Source organism: Thermobia domestica, chromosome 10 (genome assembly GCF_964235325.1).
Source record: "Thermobia domestica chromosome 10, izTheDome1.hap1.1, whole genome shotgun sequence".
In the NCBI taxonomy this organism is placed as follows: Eukaryota; Metazoa; Arthropoda; class Insecta; order Zygentoma; family Lepismatidae; genus Thermobia; species Thermobia domestica.
The window spans coordinates 125805292-125828968 of record NC_137463.1 but is presented as its reverse complement, the minus strand read 5'-3'; the positions used below and the strand labels follow the sequence as shown (position 1 = coordinate 125828968).

The 23677-nt window shown below is 35.8% G+C and overlaps 1 protein-coding gene across 1 annotated transcript in view; it reads left to right on the top strand.

The window, feature by feature from the left end:
* Positions 1-23677, top strand: part of LOC145662702 (synaptotagmin-7-like) — a 605329-nt gene that overhangs the window by 548445 nt on the left and 33207 nt on the right. The window contains 1 exon segment of the mRNA XM_081728554.1: positions 19537-19646. Within this exon segment, the coding sequence (XP_081584680.1) occupies positions 19537-19646 (110 nt within the window).

Here is a 23677-nt window from a genome sequence, read left to right as displayed (position 1 = left end):
CGAGAATATTAGACCTTTATATTAGAATTTAAGGTCTAAAAGTGGGTAAAAGTGTATTAATGGGTCGCTAAATTCCTATCGAAAAACATGTGGTCTATCTCTTTAACGTTTTTGTTCTAATACCTGTTGACAAATGAATAGACAGGCAGATGATCATAGCCGCTTTATAAGATTTCTCACACTTATGCATGTACTTTGGAAGTCTAATTCTCATGCTTATGTTTATCATAGTTTGAAATTCTAAAAAGAATATGTTCAGAATTGTTTAAAATGTTGCTTAATCACGTGTTTCTCTACTTTTCTTTCTTAACATTGTGAGTAAATTTAGGTCACCTACTACAGCAATCTGGACTTGACTTCAGCTCTTCCCTCCAATTATGAATCCAAACCATGTCTCAGAGCCTTACAGCCGAATAAAACTTAAGTCTTTTTCAGTCTTTGGGCTTCATTGACCTCTATGAAATTGTCTAAGCCATACTGGTCCATAAATGGCATTCATAACCATTTTAGCCCAAATCGATGAACGTCGGTTTCATGCTTGGCCTTGGCTATACCAATCAAATGTAATAAACCTTGTTGCATTAGCCGTTAATGACATTCGTGCCAAGTATGATCAAAATTGTCTGTTCCATTCCCATAAATTCACTGACGGATGACATGTTAGAACATTACGTATAGTAGCTACCAAAGGAATGACCAAAATTGGTGTGCGAAAAAGATTAAAAGACTAATACGAAACTTAATATTTTCGCAGTGATGGACGACATACGTAAAGGTTATTTTGCGAGGAAGAAAACAAAAAGATTACGTATGCAGTAATTTGAAACTTTGAGAATTCAAGACAATACTACAATTTCAAACGAGGAAGACTGTGACATTTATAGTGTTAAGTGAAAGCGTAGAGCTTGCTTCGGTGAATTTCATCTTCAAATATCGCCTTGCTGGTCCAAGTTTTCTTACAGTTTTATATTTTCTTTTCTTTTGAAGAAAAGATGAAAGAAGATACATATATTTTGTTGTATATAGCACAGACTTCAATACAATGAAAGTAAAACAGAACACTCTGCGGCATAAATACCACTTTGCTTCCATCCTATATAAGTTTCTCTGAGTTAAGGTTATGAAATATAATGAAACATACACGTCTTTTTCTTACGTTTCGGCATCGTGACAATTCCCTCTTCAGACTGTCACCTTTATCCGTTTTCAAGATCTTATGCATTTATTGTTTCTGCTGTCCCAGTTAGCAAGTAGTCTACGGTAAGGCTAAGTTTGTCCTTAAGTTCCTTTGAAAGACTTAACCTTACAGATTCTCTCTGTGTATATTTTTGCCAAGTGTAATTTGTAAGTTATTCTTCGAGTTCAGATTGCCTTGACATATAGACCTGTATACGCTTACCAGGTGTAAGAATGAAGGCTGCGCAAAAACGCGTGAGTGTTAGATTTAGTTTTAGAGATTCTCTCTGATTATGGCTTTGCCAATGCTTAACAAGCGTGTCAATTTGAAGGAATTTTAAGGCTGGCCTACGTATTATTGCAAAGTCTTAAGCAAGTTTGCAATCGAGGAAGTAACAAGTTTGCTATACCCTTGATTAGGTCTGCAGGCGTGTAAATAGAAGCTTCTGCAAACCTACAGACTTAGCTTTGAAGGCTTGAGTAGGCCTAAGACTAGTAAAAGTCTGGAATGTTATTAGGAATAATACTTTTGACTTAATGACACATATAGAATATGAAATCTCTACGTATAGAATGTTGTACACGTAGAGTAGTCTAAGCAAAAGCTTTGTTGCGGTACTTATATTACAGGAATTTTATAAATAATAATAATAATAATAAGTCATATAAGCAAGGAGCTTTGCACAGTTGTACTACTTGACCTCCTTATCAACATGCTAAAAGTCCCCAAAGATTAACCTTGAGCTTCAGCTGCCATATTGGAAAATGGCTGTCGATTTTCAGTCTTTCGCCGATTACTCCAGAATGAGCAGAGATATCGTAAACTATAAGCAGTAATGATATATAGAGAATGAGACAACACATTTTGGTATATAATACATATCTCTAGCTTTATTCGTTCAGGAGATACTAAGTTTTAAGTTATGGGAACTTTGTTATTTTGTGCAGATAGTACAGTTTCTCTGGCAGAATTCTATCACTATAGATTACAATTACTCAAATTGCGCATTGAAATGATTTCAGTACTCTTAAACTGAAACTGAAGAATAAAGTTGCCCCTCTAGCTTCAATAAATGCAGGAATACAAATCCGAAACAATAATGTAGTTATTAATAGCCAAGAATTATTCCATAGAATTATCTATGTCGTAAAAGGAACTGATCAGTTTAAAGATTGCTTCCGATATGAATTTTCCCAAAATCACCTTCATTATTTGATATCATCTGAATGAGAAAGATCATCAACTTTTCTATCAACTCATCTTTAGTTTCAGCTTTTAATATGAAGAATGCAACTTCAAAGTACCAACGAATGCTGTTCATGTTTTACGAGGAGGACACAGCTGCATTTTGTTGTATGGACAAGACCAGCGGCATACGGTGATATTCTAGACTGCTACATGTCGTACATATTATCCATTACGGTGATAATTGTATCGTAGCTTTTGATGGATATCCTGAATAGCCAACGAAAGGAATCGATGAGCAGAAATTGGAAACAGTACGTAAAACGTCGACAACAATTCACTTTCAAGAAAACTCAATCACGACCTGTACTCAAGCTGAATTTTTAGGTAATCGCAATAATAAAGTTGCTTTAACTAATGCCTTGGTAGCTCGTTGCTGGAAGTCCAATGGGAAGATTTGTCAAGCAGAAGCTAATGCTGATATTTCAATCGTAGCCGTGGAAAGCGCCTATTGTTATCGGTCAGGACACTGATTTTTGATTTTATTAACAGCATTAACAAAGGAAAAGTGTGATTTGAAGTTTCTAGAGCCTGCTTCTGGAACTAAGAAACAGAAAACTATATCTAATATTTACCAGCAACAGTTATTATTTGATGAAGAAATATGTGAGGTACTGTTGCTTTTGCATGCATCAACAGATTGTGATACAACTTCGACTATATTCGATAGGGTAAACTTCAAGTCACGTGTCTTCTCCACAAAGGTAAAGATTTGAGGACATCAACTTTAATGTTCAATGATCCACTGTCTACCAAAGAAACAATAACCGAGACTGGTGAAAGATTCCTGCTTCAACTCTATGGTGCCAAGAAAAGCTAGAGCCTTGGTGAGTATCGTTATTATGGGTACATATTTCTCATCGGTAAGCAAACATTAAGTTCCAGATTTGATCTCGCAGTGCTACCCCCAACAGATACAGCCGCACAGCAACATCCTTTTCGTGTATATCAAGTGCAGAAATGGAAGAGAAATTCATTACAGCCTACAAATTGGGGATGGACACAGTCTAACAACAAATTGATGCCGATTTGCTCAGACCTGGAACCTGCTCCTTCTGAGTTATTGTACATAATACCTTGTGGGTGTAAAGATAATTTGTAAGAATGATTGTGTTTGTTTCAACGCTGGGTTACCTTGTTAGCTCATTTGTGGTTATTGCCAAGGTGTTTCGTGTGATAACATCCCAGATTTCCTACTTCGCAAGAAAATGAGGATGAATTACATAATAATTAATATTTAATATAATAAATATTGAATTTAATATTTAAATTACATACAGAAAAGAACATCTTTAGAACATATTTTAAATAATAATTTTCAGTATAAATTCTTGTATTCTGGTGTATTTTTTAGCATCCTTAGATATAAACATATAGTGGCACCCTTGAAAATAATATAAACACTCAAGAAATATTAAGTCAAAGTTACAGGTTTCTTAAGAAAAATAAACTATGCTCAATAGACGTTTATGTCTACTACGAAGTAATTACATTTATTGTAAATTATACGGCTCGCCACTTGATTTATTACTGTATGATTTACAAGCCACTGATAGAGATATACAGAAGGCTGTTTGAGCCTTATGGTAGTGAAGTATAGACCCGTGCCATAGGGTGTAAAACCTCGTTTCCAACAGCGATCATGTTCGATGTGAGAGCCCCGTTGGTGAACGATTGCACGACATCGTAGTTTCCACTGAAGGAGACATCTATTGAGCACTTCCTGATCCAATTTCGCCCACTACTCCTTGCACACTTTTCAAAGGCCATCAAGTATGGTCGGATGACGCTTATTGATGTTCCATTTGAGGAGGCCGAAAGCACAGAAGTCCATAGGGGATGCACTGGTGACTTGACGGGAATGTCTCGAAGTGGGATAGCCTTTACACATGTCTCCTGTTCCATACGTGTCATGTAGGCCACCGTTCGTTTGGCAGTATGGCGGATAAACACTCTGGTGGATGAACACTCTCTCAGTGTCATTGCCATACAAAGCCGGGGCATGTTGGCGATAGATGGGTTCCAGTACATGGTCTATATAATATGCTGCATTCACCTTGACATTTGATGACACCCGGTGTATCGGAAGCTTTCCTTTTGCACAGAAACTCGTCATTACCATAAATCCCTTTGGAAAACTCTCCTTGCAGGAGCGAACCCACTTTGCACGATCGGTTCCATCACTGCGGCGGTAGTAAATTGCACGCATCTGCTGGGATCCTGTCAAATAGAACCATGCTTCATCTAAGGTGATCACATAACCCCATTTGTCACTGCCAGGTTACCTTCATACAGTCTTTTGCATGTCACCCGCCGTTCTGCGATTTGCATTGGCTTCAGAACATGGACCCGCCGCTTGTGTACACTTCTGAGTCCCAAATTGTCGCGTATGATTCGGTGTACAGTTGCAGTTGACCGTCCAACATGCCTTCCTATGTCACGTTGAGTGGGTGGATTCTCCTGGGTCACAAATCGGCGGACCTGGGCAATGACGTCTTGACTGCGTTGTGGAGCCGGTTGCTTCTTTTGCCCCTTTTGATGGCGCATGGCTATGGTTTGCTCTGGGTTTGCATTGCGATGGATGGCTGCGTTAATTCCCTTATCAGACACTGTGAAACCTTTCTCCTTGCACTGTGTTCTTATTCGGCTATAGCTGTAGCCTATATCAGAAAGTGCTACGGTGTAGCCCTCCCAAAAAGGGTCGATTTTCGGCGGCATTCTGCTCACACACGTCTCTCCTCTGCACAGCCTGTACACAAGTGTCTGGTTACTCCGTACTGCGTGCGTCACATTGCTGGCGCGAAACTAGCGCCTCTGGTGGGGACTGCAAGTTGCTACCATAAGGATGAAACAGCCTACTGTATAAACATATTATATACCAAAATCTGTATTTTTATCCTCTTCATTTTAATGCACAATTTGAGTAAGTATGCAATCTGTAGTGTTCGAATTCTGCCAGAGAAACCATACTATCTGCACAAAATAACAAAGTTCCCATAACTTAAAACAATATCTTCTGAACGAATAAAGCTAGAGATATGTATTATACACCAAAATGTGTTTTTTATCTTCAAACTCTATATATCATTACTGTTTTTAGTTCACCCTATCTCTGCTCATTGTGGAGTTATCGGCGAAAAACTGAAAATCGGCCACCATTTTCCAATATGGCGGCCGAAGTTCAAGATCATCTTAGGAGACTTTTAGTATGTTGATAAGGAGGTCACGTACTACAATTATCCAAAGTTCCTTGCTTGTATGAATTTTTTGTATAAACCCCTAATTTTGACCTAAAATTCCTGCACTATAAAACGTAGCAAGTAAGATCCGTTGTTTTAATCTGCTTTATTTGCTTTGAAACGTACAGTCTTGTCGAATCAAATCTAACCGCATTTCTCTCTTTTTAAATGGGATGCTTTTTGACTTTGACGAAAGTAAAATAAAGAAATGTGAATTCCTTGTGAATACTTTAAATCTTTATTTTTCGTTAAAATGCTAAATTATCCTTAGTACCTTTATTGAAACATGCCTCTTAAAGGAAGATGAGTAACCAGTTATTTGAAATAAGGTTGTAGATGCAATGTAGTGCCGTATGTTTTGTTAAAAAAAAAGTTTTACTGCATTTTCTGCAGATAAACGTCATATCTACAGACATATGCCTCAGAAGTCCAGATTATTGAATATCTACCTACTCATTCACGGCGAGTCGTCTCTTTATTTTTGTTCACTGACTGTTTGACGTTAAGACAAATGTGAGTTGATTTTCCTCTCATATTGCCGGATGGTAGACTGCCATTAGACGTTAATGAATAATCCATCATTCCCTACGGCTACGGGAAGATAATCTCTCATTTTGAGCTGTTCTCTCGCTCTTTGTTTGTGAGTTGTAAAAAAATGTTTAATTAAGACATGAATGATTGTAAGCCATTTATTCTAGAACAACACTAAAAATGTATTTTTGACTCTGTTTCTATAGAAATCTGTCTTCATACCAATAAATCTTAAGTTAAATCTCTATGAGATTTTATAATTAATGCTTTATTATATATCATTTGCAATATACTTGCGTCAGTTCTCCTAGTTAAGTCTTACAAGGGATGCTTTATGTTCTATAACACACCATTAATAAAGATGTGATTTTTTATGTAAGGGACAAGTAGTTTGACTAGTTTGTTAGTCACTAGTTAGTGCCTAAGAGGCAAGTAGTTTGAGTAGTTGCCTCTTAGACACTAACAACCTTTAATATCACGTAGACAGCTGACACTACTACGTTTTCCATTTGTACATTTTGGTAGAGGGAGCATGTCAAGACTATAAGAAATTAACTATAAGCACACCATACAAAAAATTAATCACTCTCATAGAGCTTACCTAATACTGAGTTATACAATCTCTGGCCTAAGTAACCATCTGAATTTTGTTTGGATGTGAATTTAAACCTAGAGACTTTGTAGACCATGCCTGGTACAGTCCGCAGCAAAAAACCTGCAACATGAGCACGTAAGTTTATTGTGAAACTACGCCTAACAGGGCAGGGAATCAACGTCTAACTGGCACGAATTACGCCAGGAGAAACCTCGGCGTCTACCCTGCACACTTATTTTGAAGCAAAAGACTTCGTCGTTTCACAATAAATTTACATGCTCATATTGCAGATTTTGCTGCGGACTGTACAATAGTATATGTGAATGTTCCCAAGCCCATGTACAAACGCTTTAAACCATGTAAATACGGCAGTTACCATCTTAGAAAATGGGAGTAACCACTACATATCCATCAAAAATATGCTGGAGAGATAACAACATTTGATCATTGAAAATGTCCATATAAAGATGTTGCATCATGTTCACATTTAATTGTATGAATGGGCCGATGTCCTGTTAAGAGCAACACCCCCCACCATCAAGGAATATCAGCCAACTTGAACCACACACTACGAGTGAATTTCTAGATATGACTTTAGTACACTCAACGTCTCACATACAAAATCGTGACTCATCAGACCACATTTCACGGTTTTTTGTCCACTGGTCGTATTCTTAAGGCTATTGAAGGTTCCGTTCCAACCTATAGACTCGATTATGTTTAGCAGAAGTTTACATGCATCTTTATACGTTATAATGACAAGTAGCTTCTTTTGTGGTATTCGATCTAAATGTCAATTGCATGAGGTTCTCTTTGCGATGTCCCTTCGAAAAAGGGTTGGAATAAACTTACACTCATGGACTGCAGCACTTTCTATGAGGTTTGAAAATGATTTTACTTGATTAGGCATGAAACTTTAGATCATCCCTCTGGGTTAGGATCTTTTTTTGACACCGAGCTGATGCCGTTTTTCATTCACCCTCGTCTTAGACCATTCGTTGTAGACAGTGGTCTTTTTATTTTATTTTATTTTATTTTATTTTATTTTATTTTATTTTATTTTATTTTATTTTTTATTTTATTTATTTTCTTGCCATTCTGTCATATCATTACTTCTTCCAACCTTGACGAGCTGCTTCTGCGAGGGCAATTCGAAAAAAACGCCGTTCGGTTATCAATGACATACACCCGCAGGTACAAAACTGTTAGTATACATATTAAGAAAGTACAACATTGCATTACTTTTCAACAAATTTACAATTCAAATTGAGGCACTTGTCATAACATTTAAAAGGTTTGACATTCCTTCTGCAAAAAAGTCTCCCACCTGGGAATGAAGCTACCCACTAATAGAATTGAAAAGCGTAATGTCATTATCGAAGCGGTGCGACGCAACCCCATGCCGTAAGCGTCGGTGGACCACCGATGGGCAACTAGCGATATCTCGCCAAAAATTGGCGGCCCCGCAGCGACGATCCGTGGTGGCCTCTCTTCCGTTTTGAAAATTATACCACCAGCGGCAGAGACGCGACAAAATGCCAATATACCACAAACGTACTTCCCCAAAATATGTTAAATCGCCTATATGTGTGATTTGTTTACATTAAGGTTAGTCTAAAAACACTTTAAAAAGTACCAATAAATACCCCGGAGGGGTTCGAACCAGCAACCTTATGATTACTAGATGGGTGTTCTTCCGACTTCGCCACGGAGGCGATGAAGGTAACGTCGTTTGTAAAGGGATAAATCGTTTAGATCTTTTTAATTTGGTCAATCAGAGTCTTTCTTTAACCGTGTATATTAAATGATAACTGTTTGGGATAAGATAAAATGCGTTTGCCATGTAATTTTGTAACAAAATGACGCGTGTCTATTTACTTTATTTCACAGCTCTCCTATACTCATTTTCTAATGATTGACGACAGTTACCATCTAAATTCATACAATTATTGCACTTATCTCAAGATTTTTCACTTCATGATGTTAAGGCAGAGGTTATTCTTGACCCTCGGAGCTCACTTTAGGAACAATTCGTCAGGAAAAAATAATATATAGCAATAACCGCATGCACATGACTGGCGATAGCTCATGTTGGTCCCTTCACGATTCTCCGCGACGAATCGACGGAGCGCGGACCAAAACAAAGTCCTCGCTGCTACGCAGTGGTAACTTCAACACCCCGACTCAAGATATCTGTTTCGACTCGATGAAACCCTGCCGCCAGAGGGACACTACCGGCAATCCTTCGACACGTCGCTATATCAATGATCGACATTTACCCGCAAGTGGGCTACTAGGCGTTGGTGACGTTTACGGCATGGGGAGTCCCCTGTTTCATGTGCCTAAAGAGAACCGACGGACTTGACGGGCAGTTTTGTTAATGTCTTTCACGAATTCATTTCTGACTACAGATGGGCGCCCATTCTTGTCGCATAGTGCACATCAGTTCGTTCGTTCATCTTTAAACTACGACATCATTCACTTACGACATCGTCAACCATTACTTTTGGTCCGTAAACACCACACAGTTGCCGAAAGATTTTTCGCACTGAGAAATCGTATTACCGCAAGCACTTTAAATTTTGCCAGTTTTGCTATTAGAGCGTTCGTTTTCAATTGTTGTAGCGAATGAGTGAACTGAAACGCAATCTTCTCTTTCCTCTGCTCACTGTCTACTATACTACTTCACAGCGCCACATGACTGACGTCGCTCTTCCCGACCATTTCTTCCACATGTGCAAACGGAGGTGATTCCGAATTGCCGTTGTATATACTCAATTGACATGTCCACTGCAATCAATTGACATGTTCATGCATCAGCAGTGATGGGTCGTTTAGTCACGTGTTAGCAATGAAACATCTAAGTCTCCAGACTTACATCCGATTGAAAATCTGTGCAACTGTTTGAAACAGCGAGTAGAATACAGAAATAGGCGTCCGCACTTTGTTGGAACTACGGACTCTACCTGACGAACGAATGGATTTACATCGATGTCGCATACACGCAATTTCTCATACAGTCATTTTCAAGTAGAATCTAGACAGTTTCTTCCTTTCTATAACATAACAAAGACAAATATTGATTTTGAATAAGGTAACTGATTTTTTTTACCCGTATGTTTAGCTTAACGTCCCAAAATTGTTCTGTAGAATAAATGAGACAAGAGAGAAATGTACTCAGTTTAAATAATTATGAAAGAGTTGGTATAATATATAGAAAATGTAATAAGAAAACTCTGATCAAACCTATGGACACGATTATGTTCAACAGAAGTTTACATGGTCTGGGATTGAACCAAGAATTCTTTTGAACCAGAAGTAAGTATTTTACCGAGTCATGTGTATTAGATTACATTGATTTTGTAAGTATGTATGTAAGTATATTCATGCTAGTGTCAGAATACAGGTGATAATAATATCGTACAAATCTTTTATATCAATAAAACTGAGAGTACTCGTGGCCAAATATCGTTTGCAGTTTCAGAGCGGGAGATCAGGGTTTGATTCTTGTTGAGAGCTCATGTGATTCGAATTCTACGTTAAAGCTATCGACCTACGTCTCATATATACTATTGGTGCTCAAAAGTGATGTTAAACTCAAAACAAATCAACCCAAATGAAACGTGAAGAGTTCTTTTTGTTAAGTGTTGCCATTACTTTATGTGTTCGCAAACAGAATTCAACGTGGAATGAAGGTATATTTATCTTTGGTTAAATTTGATAATTTGTAATACTCATCTATCCTCATGAACTTTTACAACACAATGATAAATGACTTTGTTCAGTAGTGTTCTTAGAATGCGATGCAGTGTAGCCAAATGAATGGCATGAATTCTTTGGTATGTACGATCCCGGGTATGTGTTCCTTCTTCATCGTGAAGCAGATGGGGAGCTACTTGCATTAAGAAGTAGAGAATGCCGATCTACGAAGCATAAAATGATGAAAAATAATGTAGATATGCTTACTATACATCCACAACTAAAACTTACCTTTCCGACTATAGTTCCGCGTTCTAATTCAATTCTAGTTTATACTTTCACAGAATATGTAACAATTTAAAATTTGTGCGGATTTTCTAGTTATAAGACTGACTTCTGCATTTTTAAGGGAAGAAAAATAAAATTGCAACAGAACACCCACCCCTCATGCGAAAAGTCTTAAATTCGATACCATTATCCTGTGAACTTATCGTCTCTATGGACTTTCTTAGTGATCTCTCATTTTCCTGTACTTCGCATTTCATCAATTCTATCATTTTAACTTTTTGGTTCTTTATACAAATGTTTATCGTCTGACTCCTTTGATCTACAGAGCATAATCATCGGACAGTAAAATGAAGATTTCAGTAAAATTCTCAAAGTTAGTTCTCAGCTTTAAAAAAAATGGTCTCAAAATGTGTTTTACGATATCATCAGTCCAATGATTTAGGCAAGAGAGAGATTTGTTCTGAACTTGCAATAATTATTAGTTTTACAGTTCTTGACTTTCAATACTCTAAACTTTCAAGCAACATTTAATTCCTTTCCTATATCTTTTGTCTCCACTTTAAATTTATTAAAGAATGAAACAAACAAAGGATACTTGAAACGAAAAACATCCTGCACTTTGAACTCTTTCTTTTTTTCTAGCAGAGCTTATGTAAAGCAAGACATAAGACTGAAATTCTCAAAGTTAAATAGCACTCATTGATTAAATATTAAAGCAATCAACCGGATCTAATAACATAAAGATTTTCGACTTTTTTTAACGTACAATAAATTGCTTTGTTGTGCGTTTCTTATTAAACAACTAAGCTCCTTTAATAACAAAAGTAACATATATACAACTCTTTGAGTGTATACTTGATTTTATTGTCAGTAAAATTCCTATATTATCAAGTATTAAATGTTCTGCTACATTCACATTTGAGTACGATTCTTTTCCCTTCTATGATTAAACTAGGCTCTCAGAAAACATCTGCAAATATACGAATAATACATTCATTTATATGACTCAAAAGGGAGTGAATTTCATATATATTCAGTTCTGTACCTATTTTTTATTCCACCTAAGCTAAAAGGAACTCAACTCCTCTACTTGTCTCCTCTTTACCGTTGCAAAAGAGGAAAGCAAGTCTCTAACCTTGTCAAGCACGAAAACATCTTGTGAAATAAGAATATAAAGTAAAATTTAAATTTCCATCCCGTTTTACTAGCATTTGATGTCATTGAGACTTCATTGTTGTTTTATTGACTATCAACCCGCGCTACAAGATATATCCTGGAAAAGTTCAACCAAATGAAATCATTGAGTGATGCATGTCTAGCCTAAGGTTGCCATTCGTCCCGGAAAATCCGGGAACGTCACGGAGTCGATATCTGTGTTCGGCGTCCTGAAAATATTTCTCGGAATGTTTAAATGTCCTGGATTTCAGCGAAGAAGAAAGGAAGGGAATATTATAGTTTGCTTTTTTCACAGGATTAGGATTATAATTATTCTCTTCAACTTCTGAGTATGGCAATTCAAGAGTTGAAAAAATACTTGAATACATAAAACATGGATTTAGTTAAGTTCGTGGTTTAACTACTTTAACATTGAACGAAGCATTGGTTTCATTGGGCCAGGAACAAAAGGTTTTACTGCTCAATCTTATTATCTTTAGTACTCTGTTTCAATCTGCATCTTGCTTCTGAAATAATTGCACCTTGAATATTTTAATCAATAATCCCTGACCGATATTTTTGGTAATTTTCCACTGACCATTCAAGAAGGAAAATATACTCTTTAATTAACAAAACTGAACAGACAAGAATGGGAAAATGTTGGAGTATTTTTTAAAAAATAGAAGCTTATAAAATAGCGAAAACGTATTTTTTGAATTATTTACCACAAATTTATTTTTCCTTCTTGTTACGCAACAATGGTTACGCGTTTTCATTGTCCTTCTGGGCCACCACTTGAATGAGCTAAAACAGACTCTGAAAGCCACGAAACATAACAGATCCTAAGAAATTAAAAATTTTGCTTACTAGGGGGAGAGGGTAGATCATCTGCTTACGTTTGCTTAACTAGGGAGGAAAAGGTCTAAAATAACTAAAAATGTGATTACGTGATACTTGAACAACTCTATGTAATGGAAGAAAATAAATGAATATATTTCATTCACTTCACTTCATATACTTCATTTTAAGCATTTCTTGTAGCTTAGTAGTGTTCCGGACTTTTATTTTTGAAATATGGTAACCCTGCTCCAGCGTTATAACCAATACAAGACATGGTAGTTGAGCGTGATTTCAATATTGCCTAAGACATGAGCATTTGCTAATATTTTGCTATTGTTCTAACTCATTTATCATAGTTTCGGGTTTCTTTCTCAGAACACAACTGTGAGAAAAATAAATAGAACGAACACATTTGACATTTCTTCTAATAACTGGTTGAAAAAATCATATATGCCACTAAGAGCAAAAATGTGCTTTCTAAAGTTGTTGTTTTTTTCTTTTTTTTCTATTTGTTAATTAGCAGTATAGCGGTTAGTAAAATTGTGTTTGCTGTAATTGCGAATTTCCTCACGTATTTAACACAACTCGCTTACCCTTTCATAGAGGGTGATATTAATCCGTCAGCCAACCACAAGAGTTCTCTTCGTACAGAATGGGGATGAAGTTAATAAAAGATCGATACGAGAGAAACGCTAGCTTCATTAAGTAAATGAACTGGTTGGATGAAACTGAAAATAAGCAATGCTTGTTAGCTTTTTAAAGTTGTTTCCAGTTAATTCCTTTGTGATTCTTTTTCATGAATAAATCATTCACTAAATATTTTTTTTTTCTTCGTCGTCATTTTGTCTCTCATCTTGGGATTTTATTGTTCTTGTAGTCATTTTTGTATTAAAACAAATAATGTACAAGTGATATGTCAAAACTTAATTTTGCTGCAGTAAATGCTTCGATCTTTTTAAAATGTTTATATAGGGCTAGATATACGTTATTAACAATGACAGATATTTACAATAACCATCTGGAAGCATTGTTTGTTGTAGGATTAGTTGTTATTCAGAATGGTACAAAAAGGATCTACCAAACTAATATGAGTTGAGTTGTTTCTGAGTTTAACGTCCATTTCAGCAGCGAGGCTATATGAGACGGGACCTACTGATTAACGTGGAATCCGAACCACATGAGCTCCCGCCGGACTCGAACCCGTGTCTCCCACGCCAAAGGCACGTACGCTAACCGCTTAGCCATGGAGAAGCTCTAGCAAACTAATATATTTAACATGTAGAAATTTTGCAAAGAAGCATAATTTCGAGAACAATCTCTAAGCTAAACACAGATGTATGAATTGTAAACATGGATTAAAGAGAAAAAGTGCGAATCTCTTGGAGGTAATGATGAAAGAAGAAAATCTGACGTCACAGTAAAGAATACCACTATTCAATGTTCAACGTTTCTAAACTTTTTTCCATTTAGACGTTTTAAACTTTCGCGACACCTCTGCATGTAATTTTTTCCTAGATGCAAGAAAGCAACTACATAAAAATACATACAATACATTTTTACTCTGGAAATACTATGAGCTACAAAGTGTGAGAGACCAGTGTGAGACACCACTGTGAAATCAAGTCGATTGGTAATAATTTTCTAATTTCTTCTAAAGATAATTTCTTTGCGGAAGATCTTAGAAGACATCAAAACTCTCGCGGCACACCTGACATCTATTCATGACACACCAATGTGTCGCGACACAGCAGTTGAGAAACGCTGGATTAGGGAATATCCTTGAGCGATAGACGAATAGTGACAGAAATATCTACTGATATTAGAAGAAAATAACATCTGCTGGTATTGGAAGAGAGAAACATCAACTGATATTGAAAATTTTGAAAAAGTTATCCATAACCAGGGTCGGAACCAGGGATCGCCCCCCCCCCCCCAGAAGAGGAAACTTTCTTATTTTATAAATAAACCCACCCATAAAAAGTTTGGAGCTCTTAAAAGTAGCTCTAAGTAGCAGTATTACTACCGACCCCCCCCCAGAAGTCCGTCCTGGATCGGCCCCTGTCCATGACTATTACCTATCTGATGAGTTCGTGCGTTTGTTTTGTGGAGTTGCTGCTGTGTTGTCTTATGCTGTTATTGGTTGAAAGAGATGTCGGGAAAGAAGGTATGAGTGCTTTTCTGCATTACTTTACAGGGTGGGTTGAGAATACGAGCACTAAAATTCAATAAACACTGGGGCCGCGGTGGCTCAGTGGTAGAGCGTTCACCTCTGGTGCTTCGGGTCCCGGGTTCGATCCCAGCCCCCGCCAAGTGAACTTTGTGGTGGACAAACACCGTGTGCGTGGGTTTTCTCGGGGTTCTCCCATTTCCTCCCACTTTTTTCATTCCACCATTTCATTCATTACTCATCATCACCGTCTCCTTTAGCCTAACTGGCATAACCTTGGGACGTAAAACTCAAAGATTTCATTTTTTCAATAAACACTGTCTATTTCTTGATTTGTTATTCTATAATATAGTTAAAGTGATTATTGTGATTTGAAGTTGTAAAATGGAAACGAAAAAAATAAAATAAAAACACCACCCTTCTGATATTAGAAGGACTACATATAAAGTGTTAAAACTTTGTAGAAAATGAAGAAAAAAGTAAAATCATATTGCATTTAATAAAACAACAGACGCATGTGCCTTTGCGGTAGACAGAAGTGTCAGAAGTGTTATTAAAATTGGTTTTCTTTATTCAACCATACTATTCAAAGTATATGCATAAATCCACACTGTAGACCAGTGGCGTAAGGAAGAGGCTGATGCGCTTAAGCCTACTCCCCTTAGTGTAGTGATATCAAAAATTGATTCTCTAATTATCCGTATGTTCTATTTGTGATTTATCACAAGTATTGTAGTCACGCTAAAAACGAAATCTACTTCCCAGAAGCTCCCTTTAACCCTACATAAAATTTCAACAAATTAGTTATGTACTGAATTCTCTTTCTTTGGAGGAGAGGGCTCTTTGTCGTCAGCATAAGCATCAAGAGAGTCAGCATAAGCATCTGTGCTGTGAGTAAGAACATCAAAAGAAGAAACAGATTGCTCAAGTTTTTTTTTTTTTTTAATTTTTTCATCTACTTAACTGAATAGTTAGCGCATGTGACTTTGTAGTGCGTAGTCTCTGGTTCTACTTCCAATTGAATTGCCAACATTTTCTGGTGTTGACCCATCATCATGAAGGGATGTGATAGCTCAGTGGTAGAGCTGCTCGCCCTGGCGCGTGATGTTCCTAGTTTGATCTCATCTCTTTCCAAATGGTCCTTATGATGGACAACTACCATTGCGTGAATTTTCTCGTGTTCTCTCGTTTCCTCCCAATTTCTTCATTCCATTTCATTCATTATCATCACCTCCCTTACCTCAAAGGCATAATCATGGGTTGTGAACAGTGTTTCTTCTAGACATGATTTTAGGGGTCATGCCCCCCAGAGCTCTGAGAATGTCCCCCCCCCCCCCGAAGGAGACAAAAATAATAGGGCCTACGTCTATAATATAAATAGAATAGTACCAGCAGTACCCTCCGGAATACTAAATGTGCCCCTCCGGAACATTGTTTCTGAAAGAAACAATGGTCGTAAAACTGAAGTATTTCATTAAAAGTTTTCATCATCATGAGACAATTGGGAAACTACGTGACTGAAGAAGTAGAGAACTCACAGGTTCAAGGCAGAAATAATGACATCTGAAAGCTGATGCACTGACCACATATCACCACTTTGAACGTACTACATCTGGCTAGCCATAGATCTTGATAGATTGTAGAGACAGTGAGTTGAATACTTCTTCCTATCTCTTAACTAATTTCATCAGTATTTCAAACTTCCTCAGTGGTAGATCGTTCACTTCTTGTGTGGGGGGTCCCTGTTCAATCCCAGCTCACGCTAAGTAATCTTTGTAGATGACAGACACCGTGGGTTTTCTCGAGGTTCTTCCGTTTTCTCCCACTTTTTTCATTCTAGCATTTCATTCATTTCTAATCATCACTGTATTTTAGCCTAAATTAAACTGTAGGACATTGAACTGAAGGATTTGATTTCATTTTGTGTCAGTATTTCAAACGTGCATTTCTATTTTTAAAAAAATGAGACTTTTGGTTATGTGTCTCCCCTGTAATTCGGCTTACCTTTGTGTACTGAAATAAAATACAGAATACTACTTAACGTGTTATCGCAAGAGTGAATGAAAGTCTGTCCGGCCATGAAGCGAACGTTTCAGCCGGTGATACATGGTCAATGCATCGGTTTAGGTATATAGGAGTGTAGTAAAAGCGAACTTAGCATCGACCGTTTTGTTTTCATTTTCCCAAAGTAGTAATAATAACAGAAATAATAAACAATAATAAAAATAATAATTGCTAAAGGAACTTTTAGTTGCAGCCTGTATTGAGTTTGTCCTTGACTCCAAATTTGTATGACACTGAAATGGTAGTTCATTTCTCTTAAAGTAGTGTTCAGTTACAAGCGCAAACTCTCAAGAAACGCTTTCTGTCAGCTTGTCTGTCCTGATCATACCCCTACTTGAGCAATACATCCTCCCTATGGGTAACTATGTTCCCGATGGACCTGATCTTCAGTGGTTCGCCGTGTTCTTTTCTACGACCTGGATTGAAATATGTTCTTTTTCTGTATAAATTTGCACATTTTTATACATAATTTTAGTTGCTAACTGTTTAAAAAAAATATTCGTGTCAGTGACGCACTTTTCGTCATGAATTCCTTGTCTCTGGCTGCTGACAAGTTTAAACTTGTTTTTGTTATACAATTCTCTCCCTTCACTCGTAAGTTATGTATTTTACGTTTCTATATTTTGTTTCTCTGATATTCTTTTCTTGTTGTTGTTACTAGTATTATTCTTTGACAATTAGCAATGCTCGTTGCGTATAATTTTGAAATTCCGTTGCCAAATGGTTAGCACATGTTATTTCTATGTATAGTCTTAGGTTTATCCCTGGTGGGTGGGGTACTAGTTTTTCATACAAAAAAGTCAATATTGATAATGCAGATTCTACTCTAACTAGTAGATCCTGTCTGATACTGAGTCTTGAATACTGAAAAGAAACCGATCACTTTGAATCAATAACGTAAATACTAAAATAGATGCCAGATACTGATCTTCAGAAATTCATTTTTGAAGTAAGAGTACTGGGAAGAATAGCTGGACATTTGTGTTGTGTAATAACATAAAAATCGTGGAACTGTTGTAACGCTATAACCTTTCGCATGTAAAGGAAACAATTCACGTCCAGTTTCTTTCCTCTGCTGACACTTGCTTCTTGTAATCTTAGTTTTATTTGCTACTGTACACATTTGCAGATATAGATACTCTGTTTTTTCTTACTTCCTGACGAGAATACCACGCATCCGATCGATGCCTCTACACACACCCTTTGTCCTTTCTCTCGCTTTTCTTTCTTCTCTTCTCTTTATGGGTTTCCTTTCAGTAACATTGGTGTGCCCTTTCCGTGACCCCTTCAATTTTTCTCATGTGAAAACTTCCGTTGGACACATATTAAATCAACGGCTTTCTCTTCTCTACTTCTATTAACACTAAGGACAAGTTGAGCGTTCAGTTTGCATTGGAGTCTACAATGTGTTTCTACTGATGGCTTCGTAAATCACATTGTCTGTCACTTTCAATTCCGTTAAAGCTAACATAGAAGAAAATCTTTTTTTTTTTTTTTCGTTTTTTTTTCCGAGGGAGAAATAGCTAGTGAACATAGAACAAATTCTTCCTCGACCTACATTTCATGCAATGTAAATGGAAATGAATAGTACAAAATTTTATATAAAGGGTCTTTTATGTAAGAACCTACCATGTAATTTCACCTGTAGAAATTTCTTTTTTTTAGGACTCTTACATTAGGGTCATTTTATTACACGATTATTCCGTTTTCTCGAAGTTATGTCGGAGAGAAATTTGAAATTTGGAACCCCCTTCCCAAATCAACTTAATTTATTACATCCTCAAACATATTTGTGGGTTAACCATTTTGATAATTCAGAGCAGCTTCAGCTAATAATTATTATGAGAAGATATTTCAATATATGTTCAGTAGTTATTAGAAAAGAAGCACAAATTCCGATTAAGGGACGTAGTATATATCATCATCATAGGTATTCTGCCTTTATTGGCAGGTCACTTGCCGCAGCTGAGAAGCTTCCATGCTCCACGGTCCTCCGCTAACTTCTTCGTCTTCGCGTATGATCTTTCTGTTTTTATATCATCCATTAATTGTAGTCTCCTTCGCCCCCTCCCTCTCTTTCCCACCACCATACCCTCTAGGACGTCCCTCATGATACAATCTCTTCACTTAGGCAATGTTCCAACCAGTTGCTCTTCCTCTTCCTAATAATATCTAAAAGTGTTCTTTTCTCACCCACCATTTCTAACACTCTCTCATTCGTTTTCCGCTCGACCCAACTAATTCTTTCCATTCTTTCCCACACCCACATTTTAAAAGCTCCCTGTCGTTTTTCATCAATTTTGTGTAATGCCCATGTCTCCGACCCATACAGCACAATGCTCCACACGAAGCATTTTATAAGTCTTTTTCTCGACTCTTTATTTATAATAAATCAGAAGTTGTTTAAAATAAATCATAAATATGAGGTGGGGAAATTACGCTTTGTTGCTACAATAAATTTCTTATAGATTATTTTTATTGAACTTGATAGAAGTAATAAAGGGATATAGAAGTAATATTATTACTCTTTTTACAGGTTTTCCAATCCAAAAGTTACAAAGCCGAGTTCTCCATCTTCATGTATTTGACTATGATCGATTTTCTAGAGATGATTCGATAGGAGAAGTATTTCTTCCACTATGTCAGGTAATTAAATACCATTATTACTGAACTTACATGAGTATTGAAAACTGAACAACTTGTATTTACCTACTTTATATCTACTTTTGCACTAGTAATGCTTCTGTACCGTAAAGCCTATATTATATCACACAATCTATTGTACGCGATCCTTCGTTGTCTAGATTAATTTAGCACTAAACATTATATCCTTCTGTTTTCATGTAAGTAACGTTTTTGGACATATTTTTCAATTTTATTCAATTTAGAACTTATTGCATAAAGTAAATATACTCAATATTTTCACATAGTTTAAAATGAGTTGAAATACAGTAGACTCATATTTACATTTTTGTTTAAAATATTTTTTCTTGAAGTATACTTTTGTATGTGATAAATTAAATGGAGCAGGAAAATTCAGTTATGATTCAATTGAAGATGATGCTGAATATAAGGAGACAATATTTTGAAAACAGAGAAGTAATTTTACGTAATTGTAAAATCGTCTGGTATTTCGTATAGAAACTTGTATCTGGTCGTAATTTGATAGTTAAAAGATTTCATAGAATCTTTCTGTAATATAGATTCAATAATGAAAAACGCAAATAAATAGCGCAAAAGTTAAACTAAGTGTAGTATTTACCAGCCATCTTCATTTACAATATAATTTATTTTATGAACTCACTTTTCAGTTGTTATCATAATCATCACAGTTCCAGCAGTGCTCGTATTTAATTGCTGTATCATGATTGTTACAGCCGTCACTTTCAATTCTTTGTATTCGGCATCGTATGTATGAATCTACAATATAAAACAAGTTTTCAAAAAAAAAAAAAAAAAATTGTTTTGCATGTTGCATGCATCTGGGTATTATTATTATTATTTTATGAAATCTAATTCTAAAACTTAAATAAATTTCTTTAAATTAAATACATATAATTTAATGTGATTCAGTTATTTGTTAGTCTTAAGCAAAAGAAACATACTATATATACTTCAAACTTGAGGTTATATTGCGGTTTAAATTTGTGTTGAAAACCAAAAACTACGTTCAAAAAGAAAAAGTCAAAATTATAACAAGTAAATTTTGTATTTACATTTCGAAACGTATAGAAGCAGCATTATTTTGACTGCGCATAATTGCAGTTTAGTGAGTAAACATATAGTTTTTTTTTATTATTTTTTAAAAAAAATAATAAGCACGTAAGACAGTGAAAAGTAGAAGAGAGAATGTATGAAATAGAAAAGAAAAACTGACCTCAGACGAAAAAATGTGTAATAAAAATATATTAATAATGTAGTGAGAAGTCAGAGAATCATTACATTATTATCTACTCAACTATCACACTATTCAACTTTTTGCTGTTTTTCCAGTCAGCAGAAAGTTGGATAAACTTATTGATTACTCGAATTTATGTGAAACCACCACGAAAGCATACTCTTTCAAACAAGAGGAGAATCATCAAAAACGGTGCACCGATGTCGAAGTTATACGTCTTTATACAATTGTAGTATTAACACTGTCAGTCATTAGGAAATTTCATGCTCTAGCTTGAAATGCTATTGTTATATTCTTATGAAGTTTATTTGAGACTACAAAGAAAGAGTGCTCGCTGTCGAAACTATAATTTCAAACAAAACTCGCTGTCGAAATTATGCTGAACATACGTACATTTAGGTCGGTTAATTATGGTTTTCACATTACACTTGTTGACGTGTTTCATGGTCTAGCTCCAAAGATTACCATTACATCCTGACGAAATTTATATAGGATCACCGGAAACTTATACTCTTTCAAACAAAACAAACAAAAAAAAATCAGCGATACTATATTTGGATGGTCATATGCCAGAGTAGTCTATCTACCTTTTTCACCAATTTTGAGTTAATGAATGCTTGTTACCTAAAAAAAAATGCGCTTTTCTTATGCCAGAATGAGCCAGTAGCCCTTTTATTTTGAAATGAATGCTGATATTGCCTGGCTCATTCTGGCATAAGAAAAAGCGCATTTTTTATGTAACAAACATTCATTAACTCAAAATTGGTGAAAAAGGTAGATAGACTACTCTGGCATATGACCAACCATTTAAGTTATGCGTGATAATACACAGAATTATAGTATCAACACTGCCAGCTATTGACAAGTTTCATATTCTACCTCTATTGCTATATCCTTGTAAAGTTTATCTGAGACCACTAGGAAAGAAAACTCTTTCAAACAAAAGAAAAATCATCAAAATCTCCTCAACAGAGAATTGGACAAGTTGGGTAACTGCTGAGGGTATAGCATAGCTGCTGCTCCATAGCTACTGCTAGTCTTTCTTTTTTAGTTGAAACGTGAAACATTGAATTGCTGAACTTACGCCGAAGTTACGCGTGAACATACGCACATTTAAGTCAGTTAATTATGGTTTCTACACTACACTAGTTGAGGGGTTTCATGGTCTAGCACAAAAGTTATGCGTGAACTTTCAAAGTTATGCGTGAACATAGACACCACATATATAAACGGATGGAATTGATCACTTCCTCCAATTTTGAAGTCGCTTAAAAGCACTGACCACTGATCAAGATCACTCATTCATAGTTCTCTTTCTACGTAACAGATAATCCCTATGATTTCCAAAATTTAATATTGCTAATAGTCCTTCTTTATTTAGTTGAAACGTGAAACATTGAATTGCTGAACTTTCCTCTAAGCAATAATGGCATAGGATCTATTCTGTCTTTCATTAAATATATTACATTTGCTCTCTCTGTGTATTCATCATTAAGAAGAACTTTGCTGTTGCTTACTTGTTACAGATTTGCTTGTATCGACGCATAATGCCTATTGTTGAATTACTGCGTGATATTGTAGAATTTAAACCATTGCAATGCATTCTGTGATGCTATTCCATGATTTCCAGACGAGCGTGCAAATCTTTCAAAATTTAGGAGCAATGTTGATACATAATCACTGGGAAAATTGAATAGTATGTTTACCGCATAAATATATACTTAATAAATCTCCAGTGCGCAATCAATAGCAAAGAGGGAAGCTAGAGTCATTCTTTTCTTTCCCTCTATACATGTACTCGCTTTGTTCCACGTATTAATTATTAAGTTAGGTAAACAAAAGATGAATAAACGGCCATTGTCATGTTGAATTGTATAACCATATTGGATTAAATAAATAACAGAATTTTAAGGAAACTTATTAATATTAGATTATTAGATAAATATTAGAAATCTGTAAAAGTATATATGCGAGTGAAATGTGTAAAGCTTCTGGTTCAAAAGCACTGAGAAAATCATTTCTTTACTTTATGAAAGAAATATTCCCAAATTTTCTGATATTTTCCCTTTAAAAACAACGCAAAAGCAGTCTGTTTTCTCCTCTGGTGTTGTCTTTATTTTATTTTATTGGGTCAAAGATCTAATATATTTCAATCAAAAATTTTCTTGTACGCTTTATATCTGGAGAACTGCATATAGTGTAGCCAAACCCAAATTATCACTTAACTCAGTATGATGTGCTTATTCCGTAAAAATTACGAAAACTCTATTTTGGGGCCGTTCAAAAATTTTGTGGTCCCTGATCTAGATCCAATATATTTCAGTCAAAAACTTTCTTGTACGCCTTATGTCTAGAGACCAACATATAGTGTAGCCAAACCCAAACATTCAATTAAATCAGTATGATGTAAGTATTCCGTAGAAAATACGAAAACTCGATTTAGGGGCCGTTCAAAAATTTTGTAGACCCTGGTCCAAAAACTAATTATTGGCCAAGATCGCAATGTTTTGATCCATCTTTTTTTTTTTTTTTTTTTTTTTCTTTTTTTTTTTTTTTTATCATTCCTAAAATTTTTGGTCAAGATCGCTTTCATCCATTCTTTTGGGGTCATTTCTAAAATTCCTGTTAAATGTTATATTTTCTTCAAACTATCTTAACTTTAAAAAAGTGCAATATATAGATACATTTTCCTCCCAATACTAAACGTATATTATCTGTGTTTTTTATCTTCTGAAACACTCTTGGTCTTTCTAGTATCTGCTTAAAAGCTGCTTCACCG